Raw genomic sequence first — 10,899 nt, 5'->3', positions numbered from 1 at the left:
ATCGGCGAAATATCCTGAAATTCAGGCAAGGAAAATATGACCTTGGTGCCATGTGACGTCAACTCTGCCCTACTTGAATCGCCCTTTCCAGCAAAAAAGCCTATAGCACTGTCGCTCATTTCACCGCCCCCCCTAGTGGGCTTGCCCACATACTACTCGCGTTCATTTTTCTCGCCACCCGCAGCCGAGACACGCTGCCGCTGCATATTCCAGTGCTACTCCCCGGCTAATGCTCTGCGCAATATGCTGCCATTTCACTGGTGGTCAATTTATGCTGTGCAACCCACCTCTCTTACCAATACAAACTAAATAATGTCATTTGAACAAAAAAAACAAATATGCTAAACTCATATTGCCCTAGTTGCAGGTGCACACCGACGCGCACTGGCACCCGACTCCAGATCCCTGGCACTCGCAGTACTCGCTGTGCGAGGTCGCTGCCTGCCCACTGCTCGCCGATCTATACACTTCCTTGTAGATCTGGTTCGTCAGGTTATCCTGAGCTCCAGAGCTTTTCGCTGTCTGCTGTTGCTGCTGCTGCTGCTGCTGTTGCACTGCCGGCTTGCTAACCAGCGGTGCCTGAGGAGTCTGTACGACGTTCATTTTTGGTGGAAGAAATACTTGAAGGCTGATTTATATAAAGGAGTTGGCTTTTTGGATGGAGGATGAAGGACGAGAGGGAGAAACTCGGGCGTCCTCTTCCTTTTATATCTGCTTGGCTCGGCTCCCTTTTTACTCGCTTCAATCCGATAAACGCTGTGCATCATCGATACGGGGAATTTCGGGCACACACGGCATGCTACGGGACGAATGAATAGACCAGCTGGCGGCAGTAAAAAAACAGGCGCGCACACGCCAGCCTGCAAATTACGCATTTTTCGCTGCCATTGTTGTGTTCTTGGGTCATGTGAAAGCGCAAATCCGCCCACCACAAAGGCTATGGCCGTTCTTCCGAAACACAAACCCCCTGGGTGCCCCGTAGTCTCTCTACGTAATGCATTATTTGTCCCGGTCACGCACACCAGAGGGGCTTCCTATCTCACGCCCGCTACTGCTACGCCTGGATTGTTCTTTGCACACGTCCCACTCACTACACCAAAAGTGCACTTGCATTCAAGCCACGCGCCGCTGTCCCGGCTATTTCTTCCAACTAGCAAGAAAAAGCGTCTCTTGCCGGCTCAGAGGCCTCTGGCTTCCTGCAGTCTCTGCACAAGCGTGTGCCATTCCTTGCCGATTGGCCGACACATACCTGCAGATGTGCAGCTGCATATCATGCAAGTCTCCCCCATGCATGCTGCCCATGTTCTGGGATTTGCAATGCAAAGGAAGTGTCGTGTTCATTATGAACCCCCCCAACCACCCCTATCATCCTGATAGGGAATGCCAGCTACTGAATCCTATCGTTTTGCAACTCGATATTTTTTGATTCCACATGTTGTAAAGTCTAGCCGCATTTTACGGCGATGTTGCCAAATCATGCCAAAGTGAGCCACCAGTAGTCAGTGAATCCTCAAGTGGCCATATTAGGACCTGGCCAGTTGACAATCTGACCTCACTATATATCCTTTAGAGAGATGACCGCTGATAAATGACCATGTTGCATTATGCAGCCAGCGCATATTTGCAAATGTACCACCATTCATGCGCATGATTATAAACTCGCACCGTCAAATGTATCCTCTGCTAGCTAATGCAACAGACAGATTACTAGCTTTATGTCAGTGTTAATGTACAGCAATAGAAAGCACACTATCCAAGTGATTTGGGAATCATTTAACAAGATATACTCGCAGTAACACCACACCCTCAACATTTATGCCAGGACCTTTTTAGTGTAGTCGTGCTACCAGTATTCTGTCATGAAGATAAAAATAAATACAATTGTCTAATATAAATGTGATCAGTGATGCAGTGGTAATAGCTCCTCTATGCCCTCTGGGTCCACACGCTTGCGCCACTGGATGTTCGGAGGCATAGATGGCCCGCACAGTATGGCAGCCCAGTTGCTCAGACACGAACCACGGGAGTAAGGGCTTATGGCCTTCGCCAGAAGCACATTCTTCTTTAGCCTCGCATCGGGCTTGTCGTCGAATCTGCCAGAGTGCTTGGCCCCAATAACCTCGTGCGTAGTTAAATTGCGGCTGATCATGATAGTGTGGTAGACGAACAGGCCAGAAAGCGGCAACACAAGCAAGACAGCGTAAATGACCAAGGCCAGAACCACAGGGTGGCGCGAAATCATGTCCTTGAGCGACAAATCGCCGCCGAATCCGCCAGGCTGGTTGCTGAGCGGCACCAACAGCCGGGCTAGGCTGAGCGATGCGATGTAAAGAGCCAAGACGACTGTCGAGCCCACAAACGTGTAGAAATAGCGGTAGTTGCGGCGGCCAACACAGTTGTTTAACCAAATGCAGTGGTGGTCCTCGTTCTCAACGCAATTGTCGCAATATTTACAGTGCGAGGCACGCGGTGGGCGGAAGATTCTGCACGTCTCACAATACTTTAACCGTACGACAATGTTGTTGATTCGGACTTCTTTTGTAATGGGCGGGAACCGGTGCGACGGGTCAGACATCGATCTGTGCCCGCGGGTGAGCGGCTTTGGGTCATAAACACTGAGTGGCGCACCACGGCTTCCAGGAGCCTTCACAGGGACCCAGGGAGGCGGCAGTTTTTCATAGTACTGCATAGACAGCTGCTGAGATTCAGCGAACAATGGGCTCCGGCTGCTGCTAGACCACTCATCGCTGGTCCCTTTGGGGGATTCGACAATTTGCACCTTCCCTGAGAATATGCCCTGTTCAGGGTTCTTTGGAAGCGTCATTGTGCTGCCACTTGTGCCGATGCTGTCTGCTGATATGGCGTCTAAATTTCGTGGGATGATGCCAGGGTCGGATAATGATGCCATCATCATGGACGACAGTACCAGTGCAGTAATATACGCAAACACCACGACCGCAGCTTTGTGCATGTCTGTCCACAGATACGGACATACGAATATCGCAAATAGGACAACTGGGGCGGCAATCATGCACACTGCTGCTATGAACGGAACAGGCTTGTTTCCAGTCACCAGCCGCCCACGGAACAGGTGCCAGTTTTCGTGTTCGTACAGCCTGTACATGCGCTCCTTGCGCCGGAGCCCATCACTGGTGAACCGCTCTGGATGCGCCATGAGCGTCTTCTCATCAATAGGCTCATACAGGCCAATGGGCGCTGGTTTGCGGGGATCGAGCTCTCGCCCTACCGGATTTTCTGGCGACTGTGGCGGTCTGTCTGGGTTTACAGACATACGCAGCACGACGTTCCGGGGCGAGCCCAGCGGCTGTATGCTGGACCGATTGTTTCTGATACCATTTGTATCTGCCATTAGCGCAAATGTCTAATTACTGGTGCCGGAACGTATCGGTCAGAGGTGAAGCGGAGTTCCTTTTATCGCCTTTGCGGATACTTGTTACTGTTAAACCGAGATGAAGGGAACAAATTGTTGTAGGTGAATTGAAAAAGCAAAGCAGAAGCAGGCGGGGCAGGGATTCTGGGCGACTCTTGTCTACATTGGTGATTGTTTTTTGTTGTCGAAATAGTGCATTTTCTCCTCGCTATTGCAGCCCAGCATCAGGTCTTGCTTGCTACCGGTTTTGTGTCGATCCCTGCAAAGAGCCTCCTGGTTGAATCCGCATGGCCCAAATTGCAGAGCCACGGGTTTCCTATGGTCAGACCCTCGCCAGCGATGCTAGTGTGCGTCGCTTTGGCAACAGATGCGATCAAGAGTTGATGCAGATGCTTCACGCTAGGTGGCGTGTTATGTAGTATCGGCACGACGCCACGTTTCCTTCATGGGTAACATGGTTGGAGAGTAGGGTGGACTTGAGCCTATCTGTCGCAATACCGGTGAGGTGTATCGCATTTGCAGTGTGAATAACTTCTAGACAAGTCGGCTATTGCTGCAAGCACGACAGCCAGGACAATTTGGGTAATTATTGACTGCTGCCGAACAATACTTTTTCTAACCTGAAGAAGGCAAACCAGCGCTGGCTCAACAATTGAGCATGCTGTGCCGCTCACCTTTTCAATTAGTGTAGCGGCTGTTGAAATGTAGATGGGTGCAACTAGACGCCAATGAAGGAAGCCATATGTACGCAATCCTCTTTAGTACTACCTAATCAAGGAATGAAGCTGTATATGAACATAGTGTAGTGAAGTCTTGTACCACTGAGGACTGGATACTTGGCATGGCACATAGAGATACCACGCGTAGTCCTGCGGATAGGGTATGGTGCTATTCGTTCCATTGCGGAGCATGGCTGTGGGAATACGCCCTACTCTCTGGTTGCCAAATGCACTGGCGGCACAAGGTGCTCGCCATGGGAATCCGTGGGCAGCAGAGCTATGGCCCATGATAAAAGCATCCACAAGGAGCCTAATCTTGTTGTAGCCGTGTTTCTCTTATTCTCCAGCACTTTTAACAGAATGACGAGTAGCAGCACGCTCAACTTCACCCAACTAGACACAGTTGCCGCGGCGTTAGATGCGCTGAGATTGCTCGGCTTTATATATCAAATTCTCGATTCCATACCTTTAGGCTTGTTCGCTTGGTTCCATGATGAACAGGACTGGGATTGTCAGTCTACTCAAGTACTGTGAGAGTAGCCTCAGTGAAAATGATTTTGTTGCCTTCATTGAGCTCTCCGGTCAGGCGATAATAAAATCAATTCCTATTACTGGAACAGCCAGGGCACATTACGCACTCGGAGCGCTGATGAAGCCTGTTCATGAGAATATCAAGGAGAAGCTAGCCAGGAAGTTGTATCGGACCGAACAGGAGAAAAATTACGAGTTCATTGCTAAGCGCGGTCATGAGTACGCGTATCAGATATATGGTGATCAAAAGGACCGGCTGCTCGATGAGACTAGCGCTATGAGTGCTGAACTAACAGATGTATTCGCTGTTGATACGTATGGTCGCTTTGTCAGCAGTGAGAATATTCTGCCGATGATGGAAACTGAGTTGTGCCTCATTACTACAGCCGTCACGATCCAGGGTGAACAATATGCCATTATTCACACGAACGCAGCAGGAATCTACGGTGCTAGCAAAGAAGCGATTGATGCAGCGTCCGCAATTGGCAACATAGCGTTCAAGTCAGCCAGCCTATAACCCCTTCAGTCTTTTAACTACCATATTTATTGCTTCTGTATAAAATTTTATAGTCCAAAGGTGTTTGGCCGTCCGCTGGAGCCCTCTTAATTGGTTGAAAAATCCGAGCACTTTTGAGCATCAAAGCGAGTATGCGGGACTCGCTCTGTAAACTCTTAAAAGCACTTGAAAAAGCCAGCCCAGAACCATATATTAAAGCGCTATGAATCTTTACGAGCACTTGCTGAAGGAGGTCATGTAGCTTGCTCAGCGATCATGCAATGTTTGCAGATTTATTTTATAAATCAATTGATTTCATACACATGTAAGCAGTAACATTTGGGTCGCTATGGAGCCAGTCTATATAGGCTGATTTGAGAGACTGTATCTGTGGTGTTCGGGGCATCACATAGATAGAATCACCTAGGATCTGATCATACTACTAATTCTCGTCTATAAAAGGCAAATTTGTCAGCCGCATAGATAAATTTCTTAGGTTTTGCTCTATTACTCATAATACAAACATGTCATATCAATACTGGCAGCCCCAAAACCATACAAACAAGTTAATTTTAATATAAAATTACCACTGCTATTCAGTTTTATATTATTGTGTATTCTTACTATTCTTACTATTTATTTTCAATTTATTTAATAAATTTTTCAAATATATACTACCTATAGCACCACAGTTATAATGATATTGCACAGTAATATTGGCTTCTGTGATTCTATATTGTCCTACCTAGAGTAACTTATATATAGTACTATTGCCATCAAAAAGTATATATAAATTATTATACAATAGATATTACTCTATCAACTAGCTGATGATGATACCTTTGACCCTGCACCATTTGTAAAAAAGGGGTTTTACTCTATTTATTTATTTATCTACCACAATCTGAAGGCAAAGGCAACCATATCTACTAAAGCTTTTATCAACTAGAAGGATAAGTCAGAACTATCAAATGCAGATTTCAGTAATGAAATAGATCATTATAAATATGATATCTAATTATATCACCAAACTCTATATTCAACAGTTCTGACTTGTCCTTCCAGTTGATGAAATCCTTGGTAGATAAGGCCATCTTCACCTTCAGGTTGTGATATATAAATAAATAAATATAATGAAAGAATCCCTTTTTCACAAGTATTGAAGGGTCAAAGGTATCATCATCAGCTAGTTGATAGAGTAATATCCACTGTGCAAGTATATATATATATATATGCTCTTTGGTGATATTGACACTATGTACAGATTGCTCTAGGCAGGGCAACATAGAATCATGGAAGCCAATACTACTAAGTGATGTCTTTATAATACTAGTTACATGGGTAATATTCATTTAAGAGATTCAATAAAGTAGAAAGATAGAAAAAAGCATATACATGAAATAAATCAAAACTAAGCAAATGTTAAAAAATGTTAAAAAAATAACTAGTTTTTATAGTTCTTAGGGCCATTATAATTGATACAGTATCTCAAATCAGCCTATATAGACTGGCTCCATAGCGACCCAAATGTTACTGCTTACATGTGTATGAAATCAATTGATTTATAAAATAAATCTGCAAACATTGCATGATCGCTGAGCAAGCTACATGACCTCCTTCAGCAAGTGCTCGTAAAGATTCATAGCGCTTTAATATATGGTTCTGGGCTGGCTTTTTCAAGTGCTTTTAAGAGTTTACAGAGCGAGTCCCGCATACTCGCTTTGATGCTCAAAAGTGCTCGGATTTTTCAACCAATTAAGAGGGCTCCAGCGGACGGCCAAACACCTTTGGACTATAAAGTTTTATACAGAGGTACAGATTCTATAATCTCATTCAACAGAATGGATTTTTCTACTCCTTACTGGCCATAGCACGGGCTGCATTGGCTGAGTCCGTTAGCTGCATGCGCTCCATGCGACCGGGAATGGATCCAAAACGACCAGTTTCCATATCTGCGAGGGCTTGGTATAGCTCCTCATCGGTATTCATGACGAATGGGCCATATTGCGCAACTTCTTCCCCAATCGGAGTACCGGCCAGGACCAGAACGCGCGCCTCCTCCGACCCAGCAGCCTCAAAGTCAATCGGCTGCCCATCGGTTTTGATGACAGCCATCTGGCCTTCCTTCACCTCTGCCTTCTCGTTGCCAACCAGGATCGGCTCCGTGTGGAAGTTGTACACCATTGCGTCCATGCCGCTCGGGAGATCCAGCGCGTACCGCCCAGTGGTGCGCAGGTCCAGGAAGAATATCTGCGTGCGCGTGTCAATGTTGGCTGTGACATCTTCAACCTTGCCTGCAATGACCTTGATCCGTGTCTTTTCGTCGCTGGAGGTGAACGTGGGGATGTTCTCGGGCGGAACGTCCTGGTAGCGAGGCGCCGTCATCTTGTACTTGGCAGGCAGATTGACCCAGATCTGGAAGGAGTGCATAACACCGCCTTCCTTGAGCATCTTCTCGGTCGGCATCTCGCTGTGGATGATGCCGGATGCTGCGCTCATCCACTGAACCCACCCGGGCTTGAGAATTCCGTGGTTGCCGTGGCTGTCACGGTGCTCAATCTCGCCCTCCAGCACGTACGAAATGGTCTCCTGGCCACGGTGTGGGTGATCGGGGGCACCGACAGCCTCGCCGGGTCCATACTTTGTCGGGCCGAGATGGTCGAGCATCAGGAACGGGTCAACCATGTCCAGGCTGCCGGACGGTACTGGGCGGCGCACGATAAAGCCGCCACCTTCGCGCTGGCGGTGTGCAGTGATGATTCGCGAGACCTGCTTAGTGATTTTTGTAGTGGTGGACATTTGTGCTGTTGTTGGTGTTGTTGGTGTTGTTGGTGTTGTTGCTCTAGAAATACAAGGGATGTGTAGAAGATCTGGGAGTGGCTGAAAAGCTGGGAGACCAAGAACCGGCAGTGCCAAAATCAGCGCTTTTTATGCAGATCGGGCCAGTGTGGTGATTATTAAGGATTTGGTGGCCGATTTGTCATTCGGCTGGGGCTTTAGTCACGCATCCTGAACCAGCGTGACTGGCTGGCGCTCCAGGACAACTGCGTTAGTAGTGGTCATCGCATTAGTAAACTGCTACTACTCGCTCTCGTAACGAGGCACAAAGAGCACAAAACGATTTTCCGCAGCGCATCTGGTTGCTTACGGTGTTTAGAGGATCGACTCGATGTTACCGATGGCACAGTACAGGAGCTGGTAGCTGAGACCGGGGTACTGGAGGTGGTTCAGGATGCTGAACTGAAGCAGTGATAGGCTGTTTTGGCACCTGGAGTTCTCACCGTTACTACCACAGAATCTGGTGCCATCATTGGGGCTATACCAGACTTCCTGCGAGTGATGCTGAAATCCGAGGCTCCGAGTAGGAATTTGAGGCACAGGGTCACCCTTGTTGACCACACGGTAGATGGGGAATGGCTGCTGTGAGAGCCAGTTCGCGAACTCAGGGGTACCAACACGTGGCTCTCCATAGGTCCACAGCTGGAGCTTGCTCGCCCATTCCGGACGGGTAAGAACAATGTCTGCAGCTGCAACAGTAGCCTCAGCACCACTAAGTGAATGACCAGTAAGCACGATTTTGTAATCGGGGTACTTTGCACCCATGGAGCTCGGCGCAGTTTTAACACCCAGGCCGATGCATATCGAAAATACTTGCCATCAGGGACTGCAGCAAGATGCTTCGGCTTTTGGATCTTTGGCTATGCAGACTGGCCACCCTCATCCTGCTCAGGATACAGCGTGAACATCTAGTGTGGAGTAGCATTCAACAGATGAATAAAGTATGTTATTCAAGGTGACCGAGAACGACTCTGGCGATGGCTGCGTCCATGGTGCCTGCCCTCGTTGCTCCTACCCCTGCTTCTACCCCTGCTGTATCTACGATGGTTGCGGCGGCGGCGGTACCGGTCATCGTCTGGTGTTAGGCTCCTGCTGCGACTCCTGCTGCGACGTCTGGAACTGCTATTGCTGCGAGAGCGACTGCGACCCTGCTTGCGCCCCCGACGCCTATCGCGGCTCAAACCTCTATCCCTGCCATTGCTGCGACTCCTGCTTCGCCGGTGTTGCTCGCGAGAATAACCACGGTCCTGTTCCGCGCCACCCCAGCGACTGCGCCTGCCAGTGCGCCGACTATAATTGCCTCTAGATTCTGATGAGCCGTGTGAGCGCTCGTTCGATATCCGGATCTGCTCACGTATCTTCGCTTCTATCTCGCGCTTCTTCTGCAGTTGGTCCATTTTCTGTTTGACAAGGGATTCAGGAATTCCGCCCGTACAATCTTGAGCCTCGAGCAGCAGCGACCACAGGTCCTGCATGAATCCCTGCGTCTTGGATTCAAGGAAGCCGGTCAAGTTGACCTGAATTGCTTTGGGATCGGGAGAGTTTGATTCGCCGAGCAGATTTACAACATACTCAAACAACACTTCATCCTCGACTCCCAGCAGCTCGTTGACAGTAGTGGCGATCCACGGCTTGATTACGTCCATGTTAACCTTGGACATATCCACCTTGCGCTTCAAAAGATCGCTGAAGTCCATGTCTTTCATCAGCTTCTTTTGATGCATCGCCAAACCGCAGGTCCTGGTCGATATTTGTGCCACGAAAGAATCCACCAGCCATATCTTGAAAATGTTGTTAGAGTGATAAAATAACCCTGCGGCAAAATTGAATAAACTAAATTTATTACTCTTTGTTGAGATGGCTAGTTATGGGCGTTATGGGATTCGGTTGTAGTGTACGGGCACGTGAGACCAGCCACGAGGGGATGAAGCCCACCCCCAGAACGCACAGATAAAAGGCCATATGCGACAGAGATATACATATTGTTTCCACAGATTTATTCTTTCACTCAACGTCCAAACACGTCAACGCTTTCCGTACAAAAATAGTCTGGTCCGTCCTCAATAATCTTGGGCACTGGGTTTCCCCGATAGCATCTTGATCATTGCCACTTCATGGGCTACATATCCGTGCAGTCACCCCTTTTTACCTTCATATACTGCCACAAGTAGCGAGGTGTGTAAGCGGTATAGATCTGATCTGGGAATCGGGTCTAACATGCAATAGCCAATGCATGCAGCCATAAAAATACCTGCAGCAAACAGGCTGGTGACATGTAGTACTTTATAAGCATTTTGCTCAAAACTCGCCGATTGCTTCAGTTTTAGAAACATACATCGGCCATGTGGTGTGAATGGAAACGATTGATAATAGAACAAAGAGTGTTTAGATAATTGACGCATTTAGAAAGTCTCCGCCAGATCAGACGCGACCTCAAAGTCGCAGCCGGTGGAGGCCTTGACCTCATCGAGAGTCACGCCATACGAGAGCTCCCGCAGGACCAGACCCTGTCCCTTCTTCACATCAAAGACAGCCTTGTCCGTGATGATGCGGTCGACGCAGTTCACACCGGTTAGCGGCAGCGTGTTCTCCTTTAGGATCTTTGGCGAACCATCCTTGGCATTGTGAGTCATGGTGACAACAACACGCGACTCGGGCGCAGCAACAAGATCCATGGCACCACCCATTCCCTTGATGACCTTTCCGGGAACGACCCAGTTGGACAGATCGCCGGTCTGCGACACCTGCATGCCACCGAGGATGGTCATAGCCAGACGGTTGCCGCGGATCATGCCAAAGGACACATCGCTGGAGAAGCACGAGCCGCCGGGCAGTACGGTGATGGACTCCTTGCCCGCATTGACAAGATCAGCATCGACCTCCTCGGGGGTAGGGAACGGACCCATGCCCAAAATGCCGTTCTC

At 48.5% G+C, this 10,899-nt stretch overlaps 1 protein-coding gene across 1 annotated transcript; it reads left to right on the top strand.

Moving 5' to 3' along the window:
- The first annotated feature begins 707 nt into the window (after nucleotides 1–707).
- On the top strand, nucleotides 708–1,452 carry DL89DRAFT_74158 (uncharacterized protein). The gene has a single exon (XM_040892036.1). The coding sequence runs from the start codon at nucleotides 811–813 to the stop codon at nucleotides 1,372–1,374; it is 564 nt and encodes a 187-aa protein (XP_040739010.1). The 5' UTR covers nucleotides 708–810; the 3' UTR covers nucleotides 1,375–1,452.
- The last annotated feature ends 9,447 nt before the right edge of the window (nucleotides 1,453–10,899 follow it).

The sequence above is a fragment of the Linderina pennispora genome (assembly GCF_002104995.1).
Source record: "Linderina pennispora strain ATCC 12442 chromosome Unknown DL89scaffold_175, whole genome shotgun sequence".
NCBI classification, from domain to species: Eukaryota; Fungi; Kickxellomycota; class Kickxellomycetes; order Kickxellales; family Kickxellaceae; genus Linderina; species Linderina pennispora.
Note: the sequence above shows the minus strand (reverse complement) of the source record. Positions and strands in the feature narration are given on the sequence as shown.

Bases quoted from the DNA above. Each gene is read 5' to 3' on its own strand.
- DL89DRAFT_74158 (XM_040892036.1), top strand. From the start codon at position 811: ATGAATAGACCAGCTGGCGGCAGTAAAAAAACAGGCGCGCACACGCCA.